Source organism: Elaeis guineensis, chromosome 9 (assembly GCF_000442705.2).
Source record: "Elaeis guineensis isolate ETL-2024a chromosome 9, EG11, whole genome shotgun sequence".
Lineage (NCBI taxonomy): Eukaryota > Viridiplantae > Streptophyta > Magnoliopsida > Arecales > Arecaceae > Elaeis > Elaeis guineensis.
In genome coordinates this window covers 9,098,262-9,122,239 of record NC_026001.2, presented here as the reverse complement: position 1 = coordinate 9,122,239, position 23,978 = coordinate 9,098,262, and the positions used below count along the sequence as shown (strand labels likewise).

The 23,978-nt window shown below is 44.0% G+C and overlaps 2 protein-coding genes across 3 annotated transcripts; one reads left to right on the top strand and one right to left on the bottom strand.

Moving 5' to 3' along the window:
* Positions 1–15,563: 15,563 nt before the first annotated feature.
* Positions 15,564–17,191, top strand: LOC105036433 (uncharacterized). The gene is made up of 3 exons (XM_010912201.3): positions 15,564–15,823; positions 16,637–16,699; positions 16,814–17,191. Exons 1-3 carry the CDS (start codon positions 15,731–15,733, stop codon positions 16,943–16,945), a joined length of 288 nt encoding a protein of 95 aa, XP_010910503.2. The 5' UTR covers positions 15,564–15,730; the 3' UTR covers positions 16,946–17,191.
* A 3,071-nt stretch (positions 17,192–20,262) lies between these two features.
* On the bottom strand, positions 20,263–23,553 carry LOC105036432 (GDP-L-galactose phosphorylase 1). Of its 2 annotated transcripts, none has more exons than XM_010912199.4 (6): positions 23,085–23,553; positions 22,873–22,991; positions 22,456–22,758; positions 22,179–22,364; positions 21,817–22,077; positions 20,263–20,797 (listed from the first exon to the last, which is right to left on the bottom strand). In XM_010912199.4, the coding sequence occupies exons 1-6, from the start codon at positions 23,188–23,190 to the stop codon at positions 20,468–20,470; spliced, it is 1,305 nt and encodes a 434-aa protein (XP_010910501.1). In that variant the 5' UTR covers positions 23,191–23,553; the 3' UTR covers positions 20,263–20,467. The 2 variants fall into 2 exon arrangements, with proteins under 2 accessions (XP_010910501.1, XP_010910502.1); XM_010912200.4 differs by having other exon boundaries at positions 22,873–22,988.
* Between the last annotated feature and the right edge of the window lie 425 nt (positions 23,554–23,978).

Sequence of the window (23,978 nt, the reverse complement as noted above, 5' to 3'; positions counted from 1 at the left end):
TTCTACGACAACAGATCCCCATCCAAGCTTCTACAGTAAGCGGCCTTCTTTCGACTCCTATAAGAACCGGACTCCGTCCGAACTTCTACAGCGGTTGGATGTCGGACGAACTTCTACAACGGACGGGCTCCAGCGACCGGATTTCTATAGTGACCGACTGTCTCCGGTGCCTTCCGTACCTCTCCAGCCATCAACCTTCAACAGCACCAGCCGACCTTCCACAGTATCCTCCAGACTCCTCCAGCGGATGAATTCCGTCTGCAGCATCGACGCCTAAGGCACCCAACAACAGTAACCCGTCAGCAACCTCGAAAACATCCGAGCTTCTCTTAGATTGCTGAGACAGAGAGCTATTCCGCTCCACCAGACGTTCCAACCGAGCTTCAGCTGTCCGGCCCGAATTCTCCGGCAAGTCGCGATAACGGACACCACTCCACTCTCGGTAACAAACTCCATGTGGCCCCATCACTTCTGGCAAGTCACGATAACGGACACCACTACTCTCCATAACAAACTCCACGTGGCCTTGAATGGCCCACTACCAGACAGTTACGGACATCGCTGTCAATCAGTTACGTTCTCCTGTCTATAAAAGAGATCCCCCAGATACGTTCTCCTCTAAGTTCTAAACTCTATCTCGAAATTCTGCTAAAATCCATTCGAGTACTCCATTTCTGTTGAAGCAGAGTACTGATTTGAGCATCGGAGGGTCTTGCTGGAGCACCCCCAACTCTGGTTTAGACTTTCCTTGCAGGTCCCGACAGCGGTCGCGATCTCCTCGACTCCAGCTTCTCCGATATTGGCAGAATTCTGCACCAACAGAATTGGCGCTAGAGAAAGGGCTCTGTGTCTTCACAGGACCCTTGTTCTTAAAGGAGTACTCAACAGGACTGTCTTCGGTCATTTTTTTTGACATCTTCTTCTTCTTCTCCTGCCAGATCCCAACCTGATGCCTCCCCGAAAAGCATCCACCAGGCGATCTACGACTTCCGTGGTCAGATCTCAGCGAGATCCGCAAGCTCCGGCCTCGTCTCCAGTTTTTCAGGCTCCTCCTCCTCCGACAACGACAGTCGGTATGGAGCAGTTTGACCTGCTGGTTCAGCAGGTCAGGGGCCTCACCAAAGCGGTGCAGGCCATGCAGCAGCAGCAGCAACCGCAGGCATCTGTGCGGCTGGAAAGAGCATCGTCGGAGTTCCAGAATCTGACGATCGGGCGGCCCACTTGGGCCAGTCGCCCTGTATTCTCCGGAAAAGGGAAGCAGAGGGCGAAGAGCTCTCTGTCTGATCACGATTCCACCCTCGGAGGGTCCCTACCTCCATTCTGCTAGAAGACCCTCGAGACTCGCAGTCGAGAGGATCTCCTGGATCAAAGGTTCCAAGAGATGAACCGACGGATCGAAGAGCTCCGCCATGCTCCCCCTGCTTACGGTGAGGATATCTGAACTGATCCTCTTTTTTCTCAAATGATTATGCAGGAACCGATCCCGCCGAACTTCAAGCTCTCCCAATTTGAGAGCTACGATGGGACCTCGAATCCGGTTGACCACCTGGAGGCCTTCCGGACAATGATGCTGCTCCATGGCTCGTCAGACGCCATCTTGTGCCGAGCTTTCCCGTCTATCTTGAAGGGAGCAGCAAGAAATTGGTACTCGGCACTGAAGTCGGGTACTATCTTCTCTTTGATCAAATGAGCCATCAGTTTGCGGCTCATTTCGTCAGCAGCCGACATCCCCGGAGAGGTTGGAGTCCCTCATCAACATCAAGCAAAAGGAGGGAGAATCCATCCGAACTTATGTCAACTGTTTTAATGCCACCGCATTGGAGGTTCAGAACTTGGACCAATCAGTTGCAATGGCCGTCCTGAAGAGCGGTCTTCAAAAGAATGATCTTCTGTTTTCTTGGAAAAGAAGTATCCCAGGACTTCGTGATTTGCTGGCTCGAGCCGAAGGATATGCCCGAGCAGAGGAAGCCTTCAAGCTGAAGGATGAGGAGGCCGCGAAGGAGCGACAGGTGGGTGACTCCAGCAAGCCCGCAGCTAAAAAAGGGCCGAGTGAAGCTCGACCACGTTCTCGAACTCCTCCGGACACAAGCGTGTCCGAACTCCTCCCCGAGCTCGTAGGCAGAGAAGCCCGGACCGCAGAGTTCGCGGAGCTCTCCCCCAGGAAGATTCCACAGCTACGTCCCTCTCAATGCTCCAAAAATCCAAGTGTTGATGGAGGTCAGGGAGCAGCTGCCAAGGTCAGAAAGGATGCGCACACATCCCGGGAAGCGCAACCCTAACAAGTTCTGCTCTATCATCGTGACCACGCCACGACACGGAGGAGTGTATTTAGCTCCGAGATGAGATCGAGAAGCTCATCAGACGAGGTCGGCTAGACAGATTCATCGACGTCGGCCTGAAGGTAGAGAAGATCGGTCGAGGGCCCTACCACAATCAGAGCCACCAAGGAGGGAAGAACAGCTTGAAGATCGACCTCCAATTGGGATCATCAACACCATCTCTGGAGGATCTCGATGGGGAGCAGCCAGTGGATCAACCGAACCGTCCAAGCTGCAGAGGACTGAAGAATCTATAACCTTTACTGAAGAAGATGCCCGAAAAATTCAATTCCCCATAATGATGCGGTTGTAGTTTCTTTAAATATTGCTGACTATGATGTACGTCGCATTCTTGTTGATAGTGGAAGCTCGATCGATATTTTATTTTACGATGCATTCTCAAAAATATCCATTCCGGATGGTCGATTAGGGCCGATAAGCTCCCGTTGGTAGGGTTCACTGGCGATGCTGTGCCAGTGAAAGGAGTAATAACTTTGACCGTAGTTGCAGGTCGGTACCCGAAACAATCTAGAGTGCAAGTGGATTTTCTGATAGTAAGGGTGTTGTCTGCCTACAACGCAATACTCGGCCGACCTGACCTCAACGCCCTCCGAGCTGTGGTATCGACCTACCATTTGAAATTGAAATTTTACTAGCCAAGGGGTCGGAGAGGTCAGAGGAGATCAAGTCCTGACAAGACACTGCTATAACATAGCCTTACAAAAAAATGGTCAGTCTGACCCCTGTCCGGTTGATGGATTAGACACCCGCGACGACCTTACTGAAGAATGGGATGAGCCAATTGAAGATCTTATCTCAATTCCTTTGAATGATGGGAATGAAGAGCATGTGGTGAAGATCGGCTCCAACCTGGGGAAGAGGTACGGACACGGCTATCAATTTTCTACAAAAGAATGTGGATGTTTTCGCTTGGGTTCCGACGGACATGCCGGAGATTGATGCGGAAGTCATTCAGCATCGTCTAGCTGTTGATCCCAAATATCGACCGATGAAGAAAAAAATCCGAGGTCATGCACTGGAAAGGCAGAAAGCAATAGCTGAAGAAGTTGATAAACTCCTGAAAGCCGATTCATCAGAGAAGTCAACTACCCGAACTGGGTCTCCAATGTGGTTCTCGTCAAGAAGGCGAACGGCAAGTGAGGATGTGTATCGAATTCAAAAAGCTGAACAAAGCCTGCCCGAAGGACAGTTATCATCTACCCAGAATTGATCAATTAGTGGATGCAATCTCGGGCCACGAGCTTCTCACTTTCATGGATGCATTTTTCGGCTACAATCAAATCAGGATGGCACCAGAGGACGAAAAAAAAACTGCTTTTATCACTGACCGTGGTCTTTTCTGTTACAGGGTTATACCTTTTGGCCTCAAAAATGTAGGGACGACCTATCAACAGTTGGTGAACAGGATCTTCAAAGAGCAGATCGACCGCAACATAGAGGTCTACGTGGACGACATGCTCGTAAAAAGTAAATCCTCGATGAACCACATCGCCGACCTTGAGGAGACCTTCAGCGCCCTCCGAAAATACAAGATGAAGCTGAACCCAACCAAGTGCGTTTTGGAGTAACCTCAGAAAAATTCTTGGGCTTTATGGTATCGGGGCGCGGGATCGAAGCAAATCTGAAAAAGATTCATGCCATCCAGAAAATAACCGCTCCGAAGTCAATAAAGGAAGTTCAGCGCCTTACTGGAGAGTAGCAGCTCTGAATCGCTTCGTCTTAAGGTCGGCCGAACGGTGCTATCTTTCTTTCAGACTCTCAAATAGCCAAAAAATTTTGTTGGACCACTAAATGTCAGCAAGCGTTCGAAGAATTGAAGAACCACCTCGGCTCACCTCCGCTATTCGCAAAGTCCGAACTGGAGAGGAGTTGTTCCTGTACCTGACGGTCTCCCCCGTGGCTCTCACAGCAGTCTGGTTAAGGAAGAAGCAAAGATTCAACGGTCGATCTACTACATAAGTCGAGTATTGAGAGACACCAAATCAGGTATACTAAGTTAGAAAAACTAACTTACGTCTTATTGATTGCAGCTCGAAGGCTCCGACCTTACTTTCAAGGGCACACCATAACACTGCTCACCGACCAGCCGATTAAGGCAGTTCTGCATCGAGCGGATGCTTCCGAAGGATAGAAAATGGGCGGTCGAGCTCACGGAATTCGACATTAACTATCAACCTCAGCCGACGATAAAAGCCCAGATATTAGCAGACTTCATAGTGGAATGCACCATCCCGGAAGAGGCTGAACTGAACGAGGTGAAGCTGACAATCCAGGGCTCCAGCCGAACTCCCATGAAGAAAGAACAGATCTTCCTGATGTTTTTGGGCCCTCTATGTGGACGGTTCCTCCAACATGTCAGGTGCGGGCCTGATCTTGATCAATCCAGAAGAAATTATCGTGGAGTACGCGCTGCACTTTGAATTCCTTGCGATAAATAACGGAGCAGAATATGAAGCTCTGATTACAGGACTGAGGATCGCCAAAGAATTAGAAGTAAACCGGCTCCAAGTCTACAGTGACTCCCAATTGGTGATGGGAAAGTTAGTGGAAGCTATGAAGCTTGGGAGAATAGTATGGCCAAGTATCTCAAAAGGTAAAAAAGATCATCCCTGTCTTTGGCAGCTTTGGCATCAAGCAGATTCAAGAGCGAAAAATATCAGACCGATCTTCTCTCCAAATTGGCTACACTGGCTCCGGCTGAACTACCCAAGAAAATCTTCTTCGAAGTTCTGAAGTGTCCAAGTACGAAAGAACCGCAGCTTGTAATAGAGATCAGCCATGAACCCAGCTGGATTGACCCACTGGTTGCATACCTCAAAGACGGGGTTCTTCCTCATGATGCAAAAGAAGCTCGGAAGCTTAGGAACCAGGCCTCCCGATATATCCTTTATGAAGGCAAGCTGTACAAGAGGTCGTACTCTTTGCCCCTCCTGAAATGTCTCTGACCTTCTGAAGCCGACTTTGCCTTGTGGGAGGTACATAAGGAGTCTGCGAAAGTCACCTGGGGGCCAGATCTTTATCCCACAAACTGCTCCGACAAAGTTATTACTGGCCTACAATGTACCACATCTCCATCGAATATGTCAGAAATGTGATCGGTGTCAGAGATATGCGAATATCCAAAGATAGCCCGCCTCCGAACTTACACCCTTGAGTGCCCCATGGCCGTTTGCACAATGGGGGATGGATATCCTTGGACCTTTTTCATGGCATCCGGGCAGCGGAAGTTCCTCCTGGTGGTAATTGACTACTTCACCAAGTGGGTCGAAGTGAACTTTTGGCGAAAATCACAGAAGCTAAAGTGCAGGACTTCGTTTGGAAGTCAATCGTCTGTAGGTTTGGCTTACCCAAAACTCTCATTACTGATAATGGACGATAATTTGCTGGAGCAAGGTTTGCTGAATTTTGTGAGGACTTAAACATCTCCCATAACTTCATGTCAGTAGCCCATCCGCAGGAAAACAGTGAAGCCGAGGTACTAACAGGACTCTATTGCAAGGAATCAAGCGAGACTTGAAAAGCAAAGGAAACTTGGGCAGACGAGCTTTATCATGTGTTATGGGCATACCGAACTACCCAAAGACTTCCCACAGGGAAGACCCCCTTTGCCTTAGCCTTCGAAACAGAAGCCATGATCTCGATCAAACTTAAGCTTCCGTCGGCATGAGTCGTGCATTCGACGAGCAGCACAACTCACAGGATCTCAAAGCCAACCTCGACTTGTTAGAAGAAAAGTGGGAGACAGCTCGAGTTCGGATGGCAGCCTACAAGCAGAAAGCAGTCCGCTATTACAACTCCTAGGTCAAAAGCAAAGCCTTCAGAGTGGGGACTTAGCACTTCGACTAGCCACTGTTTCACAACCTCAGAACCAAGAAAAACTTGTCCCTAACTGGGAAGGCCTGTATGAAGTCAGGGAGGTAGTCCGGCCCGGAACATACTATCTAAAAAAGCTCGGAGGAGCAGACCTTTCGCGACCATGGAATTCGAAAAATTTACGAATATATTACCGATAACTTTGCCTTAAATAAAAGTTTCATATTCGCATATCTTTTCTTTTGGCATGAGCTTATAACGACAGGGAGTAGCTCCTTCAGACAATCGAAATTAAGCATGTCAGGAACAAGAGGAGAACCTCATCCCAACACAAACGAAGGCCCAGTTATTTAGAGACCGGATGGGGAGAGATCCTTACAACGGCCCTTATGCGCCCCCACAATCATGTTAGGAACAGGAGGAGAACCTCGTCCTAACATGAGCAAGATCGAAGGCCCGATTATTTAGAGATTGGATGGGGGAGAGGCCCTTGCAATGGCCCTTATGCCCCCCACAGCCATGTTAGGAATAGGAGGAGAACTCGTCTAACATGAGCAAGATCGAAGGCCCAGTTATTTAGAGATCGGATGGGGGAGAGGCCCTTGCAACGGCCCTTATGCGCCCCCACAACCATGTTAGGAACAGGAGGAGAACCTCGTCCTAACATGAGCAAGGTCGAAGGTCCGTTATTTAGAGATCGGATGGGGGAGAGCCCTTGCAATGGCCCTTATGTACCCCCACAGCCATGTTAGGAACAGGAGGAGAACCTCATCCTAACATGAGCAAGGTCGAAGGCCCGGCTATTTAAAGATCGGATGGGGGGAGAGGTCCTTGCAACGGTCCTTATGCGCTCCCACAGTCATGTTAGGAATAGGAGGAGAATCTTGTCCTAACATGAGCAAGTCGAAGGCCCGATTATTTAGAGATCGGATGGAGGGAGAGGCTCTTGTAACGGCCCTTATGCGCCCCCACATCCTGTTAGGAACAGGAGAAAAATCTCATCCTAACATGAGCTGAAATTGATTGTGTCGGAAACAGGAGGAGAACCTCGTCCTAACACAAACGAAGATCTGATCGTTTAAGACGGATGAGGGAAGAGTCCCCTCAGCGGCTCCTCTACACCCCTACAACCTCGTTAGGAGCAGAGAAAAAATCCTCCCCAAACATAAAGAAAGGGGGAGAGAAAAAGGAAAGCGACGAGCTACGCCAGAGATAAGGAAGAAACGAACTACATCTAAGACAGACCGAGGAAGAAAACTTTTGTCAAAAATTCTCAGTCTTTAAGGGGAAACCTAACACTAGCAGGAGAAAATAGACTTTTTCAAAGTAACAAGAAGTTCGGCCTCAAGCTCGAACACCGGGAGAAAGCGTCAAACTCAAATGGCCTCGAAAAGACCTTCGGTCATGAACAAAAAAGGCGAATCAACATGGGGATGATCAAGAATCTTCAAACAACGTCGACATCGAACAAGACAAAAGATAAGAAAAGTTCAGTAAATGACAACTCAGAGCAAGAGCATACAAGATAATGAGAAAATTCTATTTTATTTCATCAGTAAAGAATGCACTACAAAAGCCTTTGAAGGCCAAAAAAAAAAGAAACAATCAGAAAAGAAAAGAATACATGGAACAAAAGGTAAAAAAGTGCTAAGGAAGCTCGGCTTCTTCTGATTTCGATCTCTCGGTTGCAGCCATTGTCAGGGATTGCTTTAAGTTCTCAACTTCTTCTTTCAGTTCCTTCTTTCTTAACAGCATCTCCCGATATATTTGGTGAAACCACCTGCTTTCGCCCTTTGATTTTCGAAGCCTTTTCCTCAGAACTTTGGACTTCGCTTTGGCATCCTTGACCGCCTGCTGCTCATAGGCCAACTGAATTTTCAGCCACTATAGTTCGGCCTTCTCCTGTCCAAGGGCCACAGATAGTTCTTCCATGATCCCCCTCAAGGAGCAGAGCTCGTCGAAGCCTTGAACCGAAATGGCCTGGGCTCTCTCGAATAACTACTTCTGAAGGCGAGCAACCTCGTTGGTCGCCGTCTTGAGACTCCTTCTGTAGTCATTTACTTGCCCGCACCAGCCGACTCTGTAGACGTTGTAATTCACCTCGACGTCCTGTAGCTGCTTTTGGAGGTCGGAGAATTTCTTCGACCAGTCCCGATCGTGGTCAGCTTGAGTTGTAAGCCAGGACGAGCTCCCTTCCAATTGGCCGATCTTCTCTCGTGTGGCCGCCAACTCAACCTCGAGGGAGCTGATCTTGGAAGCCTGAGTCCAAGATCGATCGCTGGCGCATTTCTGGAGTTCCTCAAGCTCCTTCACAAAGTCGGCCTTCTTCCGGGTGTAGTCCATGAAGCCCTTTTTGTGGAGGTCCCGAAGGCGAGTAACCTCCGCGGTGGCTTTCGAATGGCTCTTCCTCAGCCTGTGAAGTTCATCATCCATCTTCTTTGATTTCTTCGTTAGGTGACGAACTTTCCTTCTCAAATCTCGGATCATGAACTTCAGAGGAATCCCCTGCGGTAGGAGAAGAGCTTCGGCAGGGCACTGTTGTCGGAAAACAAGAGCGTCACAATGCAAATCATTGCAAAAAAAAAAAGAAGGAGAGAAAGGAGCTCTCTGTAAACAAAAATTCGATTCCATTGATTGAATAATTCTTAAGTACAAGAGAAAGAGAAAAAGTCGCAACAAAGAAAAAGTACAAAATTAGAGGTTTCGGATCTCTGGAGCAGAAGTAGAGGAGCTCGGCCCCCTCGAAAAGTCGACCGCAGCAGCCGCGGCAGTCGAAGAGGACCCGACTGGAGGAAGACTAGCAGCGGCTTTGGAAGGTCCACTTCATCGTCGGATGCTTCATCTAGGAAGTCGAGGTCGAGTTCGGAAAACTTTCCGACCACCTTCTCCTGGCAAAGCTCGAAGCCTTTGATGAAGGCGGCCTGGCCGAACTGGATGTTAGATCCCTCATCTCGGAGGTCTTGAACTCCTCCACTGCTTGGGCCCGTGCCTCCGAGACTAGGGTCGGGATCTGCTCCTTCAGCTTGGAGATCTCAGCCTCTGCCCTCTTTCTTTCCTCCTCCAGGGCTGCCTTCAGATCTGCCAAGGTTTGTTCATCCTTCTGCAGTGCCTCTTGGAGACTCGCAACTTCGACGACCTTCTCCTTGAGACGGGCAGCTTCAGCCTGACGACCTTCCTCCGCTTGGACTGCTTCCTTCTTGGCATTATTCATCGCCTCGATGTTGGCGATGAGCTGGTACCAATCTGCAAGAATAGTCAGGAAGTCAATATGAAAGCTAAGGAATAAGCTAAGTAAAGAAGCGAAAGGAAGAAAAAAGTAGATCGGCCTACCTCAAGAAAGGACCCCAGAGAGTCCAAATCCGTTGTTCAGGATCGACGTGGACGATCTTGTGGACGACCTCGGGCAGGATGCACCCGTCGACCAATCTTTTTATTAAATCCCTATTGTTGAAGGGATTCTCCTCCGGATCCTCTTTGGAGCTGTCGCCCCCTCAGTGGCAGCCCTGCTGCTGCGGATCTTGCGGGCCAACGTCTTCTTCCTTCTCCTCCTTTCGGCCTCCGGTGCCTCCTCGGGACGAGACTCTGGAGCGGGAACCTCGGTCGGAGGGCTTCTTGAAGAAGCTCGGAGGACTGCGGGCTCAACGTCGGAGGGGGCGTCAACGACAATGGCCACCTGGGCAGGCACGGTCGAGCTTGTCTCTTCTACCCTAGCCCTCTTCGCCAACCCCGAAGTTGCGGCGCCTTTCCTCTTGTGGGCCTTGAGACCCTTGGCTAGCATCCGAGCTACGTCCGCGTCCATATCTGCAATGAAAAAGGATCGGCACGGTTTAGAAATGGAATAAGAGGAAGAGGAAGCAGCGAATGACTTAAAAAAAAAATACCGATAGGGTTGAGAGGGCTCAGGACGACGTTAAATAAGAGTTGCTCTTTCAGAAGGTCGGAGAGGAGATGGATAAGCCTTAAGTTTATTGGAGGCTTCAAGGTCGTCCCTTCCAGGCTAGAAGCCCGACGGACGGAGTCCCTTAGGGAGCCCCAGGGGGCAACCCCAGCATCAGGGTCAGGCATCGGACGTAGAAGTACCTCTCCTTCCAGTTGTGGATAGAAGAGGGGGTACCTTTCAGCAACCCCTTTCTACCAAACTGGGGGGAGAAGTACCACCAGTTTTTCGCGAAGGATGACGTTTGAAGGTATAAAAATTTCTAAACAAGAAAAGAGTTGGCCGGACTTCAGCTAAACGACAGAGGGAAAGAAATCCTATCAGAAACTAAAGAAGTTCGACGCTACAGAAACTAGAGAAATATTTAAAAAGTGAAAAAGAGTAACAACAAAAGATGAAATGGAAGTCGAAGCCCGAGTGGAAAGCTTCCTGGTATAAGCAGAAGCGGCCAGGGGGAGGGGCGCTAGCCCGGTCAGTTGGTCCGAGAAGCTCAAGCTCGTACTCCGGAGGAACCCCGTACTGAATCCTAATCAGCGAGAGTTTGTCCGAAGTCAGAGAGCTGGGAATGGTGTCTGGTACAAAGATCGGACGAGGTCCATCTACAGAACTAAGATTTTGGGGGGCTAGAACGGACGAACTTCTAGAACTACTAGAGGAAGAAGTGTTGGAGGAATTTTGAATCAAGTGAAAACCCCAAAAATCTCAAAAAAATTGAAAAAAATAAGAAACAAGGCGCTGCAGAGAAACCGAACGGGCGGAATGCGAAGGAAAAAAATGGAAGAACAACAAGAAAAAGAAGGGTTCAGAACTAATCTAGGCTGGTCTGAGAGATGCAGGAAGGCAGCGAGGGTGATGGGGGTCTACCCGAAGAGCGCCTAAGATCGAGAGGGACATTGGAGGAAGACGAAGCTCTCGGAAAGAAGAAGGGATCAAAGAGAAATCTCAGGCAAGGTGAAACCCCTGAAGGAGGAGGATGGGTTTAAATAGGCCTCAGGGTCCGGCGCAATGATGATTGCAGATCTCTTTTGGCCGATCTACAATTGCCGCGTGTCCCACTCGTCGTGACAGACGGCTGACAACTGACAGAATCATTATTGCGCCGTACTAGAACAATGCTCCAGCAAAATTTGAAAAAATCTTTTCGGATCGCCTCGATTTGAAAAGACCCCAGCACCGGCATGCCAAACGCCAAGATATCTAGAAACAATCAAGTACGAAAATCGAGGGGGGCAACTTCGGCTGTGAAAATTTTTCTGTACTTCCTTCATTCGAAACCCGAACTCGAAAGTAGGGGACTGGTGTTGGATATAAAATAACCCCAGCCGAAGTTCTAAGAGGCCAACCCTCCCAGGACTCTTCCGGCTTCCGACCTTGTGCGCATCTTTCTGATCTCCCCCGGTTGTCCGAGCTTCCACAGTACCATCCAGACTCCTCCAGCAGTCGACCTTCCACGGTGTCCTCCAGATTCCTCCAACGGACGAACTCCTATCGTACCCTCCGGACTTCTCCGATAATGAGCTCTTTCAGTCATCTACCGGACTGCTCCAAATGCTCTCTAGGATTCATTATCAATCGATTTTCTACGGTGATCGACTACTCTCCGAATCTCTTTCAGACTTCCTCCTATCACGATCGACTTCACTCTGAGCTTCTTCGGACTTCATCAATGTCCGAGCTGCTCCAGCAGCAGGACTTCTATAGTAACCAGACTCCATCCAAGTTTCTACGGTGGTCGATCGCCTTCCTAATTCCATCCGAGCTTCTACGATAAGCGGTCTCCATCCGGACTTCTACGGCAACCGGTCTCCATCCGAGCTTCTACGATAAGCGGTCTCCATCCGACTTCTACGGCAACCGGTCTCCATCTGAACTTCTACAGTAAGCGGCCTTCTTCCGGACTCCTACAAAACCGGACTCCGTCCGAACTTCTACAGCGATTGGATTTCGGACGAACTTCTACAACGGACGGACTCCAGCGATCGGATTTCTACAATGACCGACTGTCTCCGGTGTCTTCCGTACCTCTCCAGCCATCAACCTTCAACAGCGCCAGCCGACCTTCCACAGTGTCCTTCAAACTCCTCCAGCGGATGACTTCCGTCTGCAGCATCGACGCCTAAGACACCCAACCATAGTTAACCCGTCAGCAACCTCGAAAACATCCGAGCTTCTCTTAGATTGCGAGACAGAGAGCTATTCCGCTCCACCAGACGTTCCAATCGAGCTTCAGCCATTCGGCCCGAATTTTCCGGCAAGTCGCAACAATGGACACCACTTACTCTCGGTAACAAACTCCACGTGGCCCCATCACTCTCTGGCAAGTTGCGACAACGGACACCACTGCTCTCCGTAACAAACTCCACGTGACCCTGAACGGCCCACTACCAGGCAGTTACGGACGTCGCTGTCAATCGGTTACGCTCTTCCGTCTATAAAAGAGACCTCCAGATACGTTCTCCTCTAAGTTCTAAACTCTATCTCGAAACTCTGCTAAAATCCCATTCGAGTACTCCATTTTTGTTGAAGCAGAGTACTGACTTGAGCGTCGGAGGGTCTTGCGGAGCACCCCAACTCCGGTTTAGACTTTCCTTGTAGATCCCGCGGCGGTCGCGATCCCCTCGACTCCAGCTTCTCCGGCATCGGTGGAATTCTGCACCAACATATATGATTTAGAAATCTCTAGTCTATGCATTAAACAATCAAAAATTTGATAATCTAAATAAAATTAAATCAAATATATTATTTGATCATCTGATGTATATGTTTGGAGTCTTCAAATTATATGATTTTTGATGTTTAAGCAATTTTGAGGTAATAGATCACATCCAACAGCTTGAATCATCGATATAGGATTCCCATTGTCTAATTTTGATCTGATCAAATTTGAACCCAAATCCATTCAATCTTATCCACACTTATATATATATATATATAAAAGACTATGCAGATGTTATATATATTTGATATTTTTCTAGAAATAAATTATATATCTTTCATGAGATCACCGTATCTTTTGAGAAAAGAAAATGTTATACGTGTATTACTCTTTGTTGTACCTCTCCCAAGGACAAGCATGGAAGAGACACGTGCCCATCATCTTAGAAAGTCCAGCCAAAATAGAATATTATTGATAATTATTTGAAAGATTACATAGCAATTAGAAGTCAAAAGATTTTGTCGTATACAAACCATATTATAAAGCACGAGTTAAAGTCTTTGTGCCTATCATTCTTGTGTTGTGAAATTTATAGTGGTTTCATCTCAAATTTTTATCTTGAAATAGACGATTTTTCTTTTTCAAACTGCTATTACCTATCAAGGCAATTGCTATAATTGTCCCTTTTTTTCACTTGTTTTCAAGATAGACTTAATTGCCTCTCACTTGCTTCTCGTCATCAATATGCTGATTAGAAGGAGCATGGTGGCCAACAGCCATAACGCAGATCCTCTCGCCACCAGAGGCCCAGACCGATCTCCATTTCAAAAAACAACATAATTTCTAGCTTTCCAGCGTTGCCGGAAGGCATTGGCCAATACTCCCATGCCCCAGACCCAGAGCACCATGGGTTGGGATAACCTTACCAAAAGTCAGCTCTCTCCTGCCACTATCCCATGTAGTCACCATCCCAACCATCCAGCAAGTTAGTAGCTGAAGAGTGGATGTGTTGTATGACCCATACAACTTCACAACCAAAATAGCCCAAAAAAGATGGTCAGTTATTATTAGTTAATGGAATCTTCTCCTAAGATACGTAGGGTGCATTTGGTTCACGGCCGGCATTGGATTCGGAATGGTCGATTCATGACTGAAACCAAAATCACAAGCAAAAAATCAATTAAATAGAGAGATATTTTTTAAAAAAATTAATTAAACAAAGAGATATTTTTAGAAAATTATTTTTTAAGTAAACCTAGTGGAATAGGATTTTGATATTAAGGAAGATTCAAGATTGGATTTATCCATGTTCCATCCCAAAATATAATATTACCAAACTACTGAAGTGAGAGCCACTCATTTCTACTCCCATTCTATAGTATACCTCTACCTTTGGCACCTTTGCCTTAGAAATTTCTCGGATAAACAAACCTCCTTATCATAAGCAAAGGCACCCAATCAGACTGCTTCCTTCTGCAAGAACGGATGCCTCATCTGAATGCTGGTTTAGCCAACCTCCTTATCCCAAGTTTGATCATCCTCGGAGGTAACAAACCGAGAAGGGAGAAGGAATAACGTCCTACCTTCGGCCCAAAAGAGAATAGGAAGACCTTATCCTTAGCATTTAGCAACCAATTTTTACCATCCAATTTTTTTTTTGGCAAACATTTACCATCCACATTTAACACTCAGGGGAATGTGGGATGGAACGGTGCCATGCAACCACTTTAACTGATTGTTTGTATGAAACTATGTGCATATAGTGACAAACTGCAAACTATGTGCAATATAGCTAGTTTCTCGGGCCCAAATTCAACACGCAGGGGAATCTGGGATGGGACGGTGCCAAGCAACCATGCTAACTAATTGTTTGCATGAAACTATGTGCATATACTGATAAACTGGTGACTGTGGGCAATATGGCTACTATCTCGGGCCCCAATCACCTCACTCAACCTCACCTATTGTACTGCAACATTAAAAGCTAATGATAAATTCTCCAATGGGGGAAGTGCCTCACATGCTTCCTTGGAAAGAAAAAAAAAAGGTTACCGGCTATACGTCGGCAATCTCATCTCAGCTAAGTTCATGCATCCATCCAGCACTTGGAGTTAAGAACCGCTTCTATCAGCTTGGGATTGATGACTTTATCTCCACCCTGCCACCTTTCTATGATTCTCTCGTTGGTATCGCAAGCTAGCACGTCATGATTTGATTAGAATATTGTATGATACCTGTACCAAAGAAATTTTTAAATAACACGTAAACACAGCCACCTGATATCGACTAGTGGTCCATGATGTCCAATATCAACTCAAATTTAGCCACATCGGTCAGTCTATCTCAGTCACCCACTGTTGTTGCGTATACTAATCATTAAACTCTCCTGTTTACAAATAATAATAATAATAATAATAATAATAATAATAATAATAATAATAATAATAATAACAACATTAAACTGTCCTGTTTGAAATCGAATCCTGTTAGTTGGTTGATAGAAGACAGCCAAGTGTAGGCCGGTGGCGGATAAATAGAAAAATATAATCCCATAAGGTGGCAGGGTCGAACTGAGGAGACCTGGCGCACCACGAGCTTAAAACGTATCCTTCCCTCATTAAATATCGCATTTGTCCATTTCTTGACCACTCCCCGCATGCCTTTCCATCCACTGCCACGTATGTGGAAGTGCCACAATCTTCTCTACACGTGTGTGGTCCTCCTCCCCTGGTGGACCGACACGCATCCGTAGGGTGGACAGCTCCTCTATATAAGGATCTCCCTCGTGCTGGCCGAGTTGCCAACATGACCGTGGTGAACCGTTTAACGTTGGTGTGAAAGTTTCTTTGCTATCCTTCTCATTTATTTTCCTCTCTTCTTCCTCTGTTTCTTTTTTCAGCAGGGTAGTTGCCTGCCCTCCTCCTTTTTCTTATTATTCTTCTCTTCTTGCTACAAAGTTGATAAGAAAAAAGAGCAGGAAACAACATGGAGACACCTCCCCGTCTGAAGATTGAGAGGACATCTTCAATAGAGGAGGAGCCTCGGACTCTCACGTTTGATCAGCTTAGATATGCCAGGGTAGCCATTTATTTCTTATTTTTGGAATCAAATGGACTATTCTTGACTAATTTTCGTATTGTATTTTGTTAGATACGTGATTTAGTTTCCTTGTGTCGTTATATATGGTTTTACTTGCCTCCTTGAGTTGGAGCATATATGAGTGTTTTTCGAATTCTCCCTCGCTCTTTAGATTGCCAGTGTTCTGATAGTAGATGTATACATGTAGCTATTGTGTTAGTTGCACGTAAAGATTAAATTGAATCTTGGTTCGTTTCTTTCATTTTATTTTCCCCTTTCCCCTTTGATTGGACGTTGGCAGGGCAGAGAACTGGATCTTGTTGTATTTAATATCTTCTAGGGGCTTGTTTCTTATACCTTTGGTGAAGGAAACCTGGTAGACTTGCTTAAAAAGTTAAGAAAAAAAAAGGTCGCCTTTTTTTTTTCTTTTCCATAACAATGAATAATCTCTTCTTCTGCATCTCCTCTGTATCCTTTTTTTTTTTTTTTTTCTCCACAGTTTTCCATGTAATCTTTCACTCTATTTTGTACTTTGATTCCATTTTCTCTTTTCTCAAAAATATATGTTGTGATGGTTCTTCCTTAAAGGAAGTGGGGCAAAAAAAGAAAAAAGAAAAAAGAGGAAGATGTTAATCTTGCAACCTAACTTTGAATCTTATTATTTTTTCTCTCCCGCATGGCTCCTACTAATGAATTCTATATGGCCTCTCTTTGGTAGTCTGCTAAATTTTGTTAGTTATATGCATTATGATGGAGTTAGATACAAATTGGAATCAAGTCTTGTGTTCTTACTTAGCTACTCTGTTATTTCAGGAGGCAGCATTGTATGTGCTAAGCACCAAAACCATGGAAGAGGCTATTGAAATCTTCACAGAGGTGAGAGTCACATAGATGTGTCATCTTTGGTTAAATTTTAGATAAGGCTTGCATAGTTAAATCTTTAAACAAGGTTGCCTGGTAATGATGGATGATCATGTGTTGGTTTTTCAGGGTCTGAAGCCAGTTCTCAGCAAAAGGGACAACATGGATTCGGATGACGACGCTCAGATGTTGGATTGGGTTGAAGTGGAGCATCTAAACCTCCCCTTCCTAGAGAGAGACATAATTTCTGCTCCTTTTTAGCTAGTCTTTGTACATGTGAAACTGGTCCAAATTTTTCTCTTTTTTTTTTTTGTGAGTCGAGCATCCAAATTTTTGTATAAAGTAGGCTTGTTGAGTGGTGGAATAGCTTATGTGGTGCCCTTTCCTAGCTTAGACTCCCGGACGACCATCGGGAGGACTTGTACGGCTGTATATTAATCTTGCTCAGTTATGTATTAGATAGATTTTGGATATCTATATAGATTATGTTGCAAGGTTAATAGTTAATTAGTATAAAATTTAAAATAATAACAAAGAATCTAATACAAAAAAAAAAGATACGATAATTTATATGATTTGATCTTTGGTCTGTGTCCATAGACGAAGATGGAGAGATATTTTATTATATTAAAAAGATGAAATATAAAAAATATACGATGGTTTATACAACAAAAAATAATCTTCTTTAAAATATAATATATACGTCCGCACACACGCCCACACACACACACACACACATATATATATATATATATATATATATATATATATATATATATATATTATAATCATTAAATTTTAAAATAAAGAAAAAATCAAAATATTCAAATGAATCAACAAAATTCAAAATAGAATGGATACATATCCAGATCAGATCAAGCCAAATTCAATAAGATCAATAAATTTAAATAATATTTCTAACTTATTATGAGATTTTAGATTATTATAAATGATATTAAAATAAATTTGCTTAATCATCTATTTAGATTAGAAAATAAGGATATATTTAACTTGATCACAATTTGACAGTGGTATTTGCCATTGATTAAAAGGAACATGTGAGGATTCAAATGGGTGTGTACTTAAAATATGCATTTGGTAAATCTTGGTTATTTATATGGAGTCGAAAAAATTAAATAATATTTTTTTACTAGTATTTTAGGGTGAGGTTTTGGATTGTTATAATTGCTAAGATTGTTTCATCTTACTTATTTTTAATTATTACTCACATGTACCTATGAGGAGGCACCTCTGTACACAATCTTCATTAAAAAAAGTCCAATGATATCTAAGCTAGTGTTGAGGAAGGATCCCAAAGCCATTGAAAATTCATAGGGGTGAGGTTTTGAATTGCTACAATTCCTAAAATTATTTCATCTTTTTTACTTTTAATTATATATTACTTATATATACTCATGAGGAGACGCCTCTGTACACAATCTTCGTTAAAAGAGTCCAATGATATCTAAGCTTGAGTTTTGAGGAAGGATTCCAAAGCCATTGAGAATTCATAGCTAGGGGTGAGGTTTTGGGGTTACAATTGCTAAGATTATTTCATCTTATTATATATATATATATATATATATTTTTTTTTTTTTTTTTGAGAATCCAAAAAAGAAGCTTGTCATTAATTATTACTTATATATACATATGAGGAGACGCCTCTGTATACAATCTTCATTAAAAGAGTCCAATGATATCGAAATTAGAGTGCTGAGGAAGGATCCCAAAGCCATGGAGAATTCATGGAAGTGAGGTGTTCGTGTGGTTACAATTGCTAAGATTATTTCATCTGATTTACTTTTACTTATTATTATGTATACCTATAAGGAGATGCCTCTGTATACAATCTTCGTTAAAAAAGTCCAATGATATCTAAGCTAAGGAAGGATCCCAAAGCCATTGAGAATTCATGGGGATGAGGTTTTGGATTGTCACAATTGCTAAGATTATTTCATTTTATTTATTTTTAACTATTACCTATATTTACCTATGAGGAGACGCATCTTCGTTAACAGAGTCCAATGATATATAAGCTAGGGTTTTTTGGATCCCAAAGCCATTGAGAATTCATGGAGGTAGAGGTTTTGGGTGGCTACAATTGCTAAGATTATTTCATCTTATTTACTTTTAATTATTACTTATATATACTTATGAGGAGACGCCTTTGTACACAATCTTCGTTAAAAGAGTCCAAATGATATCTAAGCTAGAGTGCTGAGGAAGGATCCCAAAGCTATTGAGAGAATTCATGGTTACATGCAGTGGGAAACAAAGTAAATCAAACCTGTTAAGTTAGTGTTATCCGAGCTACACATGCGCACGCGCACAACAATCAGCCTTGATTACTACTAAACCAAATCAGGTTACGTACTAATGAAATGGATGCTGATGGGCCCAGAATATGGGCCTAAGTTCATATCGAGTTGGGCCAGGCTTTGGACTGTGGATTCGCTCACCCAGATCTGGCAGCATTTAACCAGTGGCAAAACCATTTTACCCCCCCGCGTAACGGAGGTAACTTTCAGTGGTCGTGGTCCATCAAATTTACTTTCACCCATTCTTCTTCAGCCCCTCCAATTGTGCTGCCGCTTTCCTGATTGCATGCCTCTGGTCCTTCACCTTATCCTGCTCGTGACTTCAATATTAGTGCCCCATTTACCAGGGACTTTACCTGTAATGGCAATCGTTTTCAATTCAATTAACTTCACGGAATAATGTCTCACGAGTGTTGATGGAAACAAGCTGAAAAATATGCTGAAGGATGACCTAGTGGAGGCAGTGATGTGAGTTGATGGGGCGCCAGTGAAATGTTGGAACCCATCCGAGGTCAGCGGCAGCTTCAGTTGCTCACTATGATATTTTATTTTTTGATTTTGTTGGATGTATTCACGATAAATTAGACTCATCCATCCAATCAAAAAAAAAAAAAAAAACTGCTGGAACTACAAACCATTCTGTATTTTCAAATGTAAGAAATCTGAATGGCAGTTAAATTAACTTGCTCATAGGTAAAATTCATCACAATGTCATGCTGAAACATCTTAGCAATAACAGTTTAGCATTTCTACAATGTATTCATCTACGTAGTTCAGCTCCAACATATTATAGGCAGAAAGCCACTTTCTCAGTTTCTATAGCTCTGATCTCTTTCATGATTACAATCCTTTGGTTCTTTAGAAAATGATCCTTTTAAACTCATATTTCTGCTGCTCTATCAACTTCATTCAAAATTTTAAATATATATCGAAAAGAAGCATGATAGAAATAAAATTAGTATATTTATTCATCTAACATTATAAAAATGATAGAACCATATTAATTTAAAAATAGATAAACTAGAACTCTGACTTCTCCTATCTTCGTTCGCTCAGACTTTATACATAGGTTGGAAAAGAATCAAAATTGTATTGATCAAAGATTGTTGATTGACATCACTAGCTTTTCATGTTATGTCAAACATCTTGATACTCATTTTTATATGCTCTTATTAGTTAGATCTTGGTACTCATTTTTAGATTCATAGACTTTATTATTAGCAACATCAACAAAAATAAGAATATAAGTAGAACTAAATATGAGTTGAAAATAAATAATAGATTTAGCATCTGTTTGACGGTCTTAAATTTGATACATAAGCCAACAATAAAGATCACACACTGAAAAAAAAACAAGTCCCCAAGCAATGTTGCTGCACAAAACAGTGTCATGACAGCCCTTATTTGGTACAGAAGCAAGCAAGCAAATAAAAACAAACAGCAATAATAGATGAAGACTCATCCTTCACTGTAGAACCAGACAGCCTTCTGGGAAATGAGTAGTGGATGCTGTAGTAGGCTGATATGTTCCTTTATTCTCATTCGCATCTGTATCTTCCACTTCAGCCTCTACCAGACCTGTGGCTTCAAAGATATAAGCTTTCACTTCTTGAAACCTTTCTTCAGAGAGGGAGACCTCAGCCAACAGCCTCCAAGCATAGTCCTCTGTCGCCTCTTCATAATCTTTCCTCCGCTTCAGCACCATGTGCCCGCTGATCTCCCATACAGCAGGGTTCACTTGAGTATCCAAAAGCTCCTGGGGCACTTCACCAAGAGCCTGTTTTTCAGCATAGCACTGCACGATTTGGGCACAGGAAAGAAGAGCAGCAATCAGCAAGGCTCGTTTCTATTACACCATTACAAATTCATGATACAATTATGGATTTAGGTCACCTTGGTGAGTTTATGATTATATTTAGAAAGAAAAATTAAAATACTGAGAGATCACCCTCTTCCACAGGCAGGTAACCGCAAATTGGCAATAAATGTTCAATAGAGAATTCCTAGACAGCCTTACAACAATTTAACCCATCAACTTTCGACTTCTATGCCTAGCATAGTTAAAAGAACCATCAGTTTAAACACCACTAGTTCAGGATATAAATTAGTTCATACCACTTGTTCCCATCCATAAGTATCAATTGCATAGACAAATATCCAAGATAACAGGAGAAATTTAATAGAATTTACTAAGGAATACAAATAGCAAGCAACAAAAAAAAAAAAAATAGACACCGTGCTGCATTTTCCGCAATACTGAATTTTACTTTGATGTGATGTCACATAAACAAGAGCTTCAACACCTATGTATATGACCACATGTACTGGTGAAGATTTCAGAAGGCATGATTTTCTTAAATCATAGTGGAGTAATTATCAAGATAACAGGAGCAGCAAAAATCATGGCTTTTCCTTAATCTGTTGAAGCAACTGCAAGTCCTCATCATCCATATGATCCTATCTTCTTTTTCTTAGTAAATTAAACAACAGTGTCCAGTATACATTGATGAAGACCTATGCCAAAACTAATAAATTGAAGAAGAATGATACAACTCATGACTGTATGTCTATGAGGTCTCAAAGCTGCCCACGTGAGGCATCTATGACTGTCCCACCTTTCCCTTTATTCTATACCCAAGTCATCAAATCATTTAAGTTGATAAACCTACTTTTACAAATTAAAACTGACATAGTCTTGTTTGTTGCTTATGCCTATTGAAACAAAACTGAGCATGGAATTTAAGAAGCATGGCCAGCATGGAAGAAAAATAAAACCATCATAGAGGTGGATTTGAATAGCAAGATGACATTTACCTGTGGAAAAAGGAAGATCCTCCTGCCTGAGTCAGAAATAAGCACATTAAATGGTATGTTATTTTCTTGAAGCCAAATGCAGGAATTGGCCACCACATCAGCTAGGTCCTTCAAGGTGTTCCCACCCTCATAAACCAGGCCTCTCACAGGATAATTCATCAATAGTGAGATTTTCACACCACTATCAGCCAGGCCCTTGGCTATTGGTATCTCTCTTGTTGGAGCCTTCTCCACTGGGAAGGGCACCGACAAGTAATAAGCCTGTCGCCATACAATCGAAAGCATTCCATCATCAATGTAATCAATATCTCATACATATTCCATGCAAATAAAATACTGATCAAGTAGGCAGGAGTACTGACCTGGAAATGTAGGTGATTAATAGTGGCAAAGGCACCCAAACTGTTGTATCCCAGCCTGAAGCAAGGGTTCCCTGCTTCAGCTGCCATATGGAGGGCAAGCAAGAAGCTCTCGGCGTCGATCCTCTGAGGCAAGCAGTCGAGCACACGAGGAATCAGCAGCACATGACCATACTCAATGGGACTCACCTGTAACCATGAGACACATCAACAATATATCATCTTATTGGATACATAGAAAACCATACTAAGATGATTACACCAAAAAATGGCCTCTTACATTGATTGCTACGACACTAGGAGGGTTGGCTTCATCGACAGAGGCACTGTCAAAGAAGAGAGACGTGTGGCCTCCCCCATCCTCGAAGCGGAACAGCACCTCCTCCTGGCCAACCTTGGTGAAGTTAAACTTGGCAGGATCAAATGGCTGGAGGACGCGGTCAACCCGGAACTCGGTGGGCCGTTTCTTGAGGTGGCGGCCCTCGTTCAGCTGGGCAATGAACCCTTGCTCCCCAGGGATCACCTTGGTTTCGCAGGCCGTCACATCATACCGGAACAAACCCCGGTTCAGCCGATCTTCCCACTACAAACATCCCCAAAAATCAACAAACCAAGAACAATCACATCACCAAAACACATAACAAAGATCAAGAACATCAAAAAGATCGGATTTTTAGGGTTCATATATGAGAAATACCTGTCCAAGCAAAAGGGAGTTGAGGAAAAAGTCGGCCGGTGGGTCATCGGTGGCGCCAGAGGGAGAAATGGGCCGCTTTGAATCGCTTTTGAAGGCATAGAGGGGAAGTTTTGAGACTGCTATTAAAAAAAAACTCAAGAATTCAGTGAAAAAGGAATTTTGACGAAAGGACTTTGTTGATTAGATCAAGCTCATGGGTAAGGTGTCTTTACCGGGCAAGCAGCACTTGCCGAGGCAATTCCGGCCGCAGCCGCGGGACTCGCTGGCGTCCTCCTGGTAGTTGGAGAGCACGGTGGGGACCCTCTTGATCGTCAGCATGTTTATATAGCTCTATCGATACGTAGATGAGGAAGGAATAGGTCAACTAAGAGAAGGGAAAGCAGAGGGGGGCAGATAGAGCGCCGCCACCAGCGAGGAAGAGGAGGTCGGATGGGAGGCCACCGGCGGAGGGGAGGGCGCCGCGGCCGCCGTGCGCGGCGGGGCTGCGCTTCTCTAGGAGGAGGCGGAGGGCCTCGCCGCCATCCCGGCGGTGCTCCACTTGTGGGTGGTGGCGGTCGGTTGCCCGCCGGCCGGCTGCAAGGCTAGCCGTGGTGCCCCAACTTGGAAGCCCTGCGATCGAATCGAGCGCTCGCCTTCTCTGCCTCAGACTCTCTCGTCTTTCGCCCCTCGTCTCCTGTTGGATTGGGGAGGGGGGTGTTGGTTGGTTTTTATAGAAGGTGGTGGGACCCTTTACAGTTTTTCCTTTTCTGCAATATTTTAATTCTCTATTAAAAAATTAATATTATTATTACATGTAGAATTTTTGTTTTTTCTGAAGTTTATTATTGGTACTGTTTTGACTAAAATGACAATACCAACCCACTATCTTGCCTTTGTTTTCAAGAATGCCTTTGAAGAATTATAACATTTTGGTTATTTAGTTTCTTGTTTTTTTTCTTTGCGGACTATTAAGTTATGATTTTAGATAAATTGACATTTCATACAATAAAATTTTATAAAATTTCTCAAATCATGAAGTTATAAAATTTTAATAAAATTTTAATTTTTTAAATAATGAATTGCCTTATTAGTTGTCTTGCCGTAACTTGCTTTTGAACTTTTTTTTT

Coding starts and splice junctions, on each gene's coding strand:
- LOC105036433 (XM_010912201.3), top strand. CDS start 15,731: ATGGAGACACCTCCCCGTCTGAAGATTGAGAGGACATCTTCAATAGAG. Junction 15,824..16,636: donor ATCAGCTTAGATATGCCAGG/GTAGCCATTTAT, acceptor CTGTTATTTCAG/GAGGCAGCATTGTATGTGCT. Junction 16,700..16,813: donor CTATTGAAATCTTCACAGAG/GTGAGAGTCACA, acceptor TTGGTTTTTCAG/GGTCTGAAGCCAGTTCTCAG.
- LOC105036432 (XM_010912199.4), bottom strand. CDS start 23,190: ATGCTGACGATCAAGAGGGTCCCCACCGTGCTCTCCAACTACCAGGAG. Junction 22,365..22,455: donor CTAGTGTCGTAGCAATCAAT/GTAAGAGGCCAT, acceptor TCATGGTTACAG/GTGAGTCCCATTGAGTATGG. Junction 20,798..21,816: donor GGATCTTCCTTTTTCCACAG/GTAAATGTCATC, acceptor CAAATCGTGCAG/TGCTATGCTGAAAAACAGGC.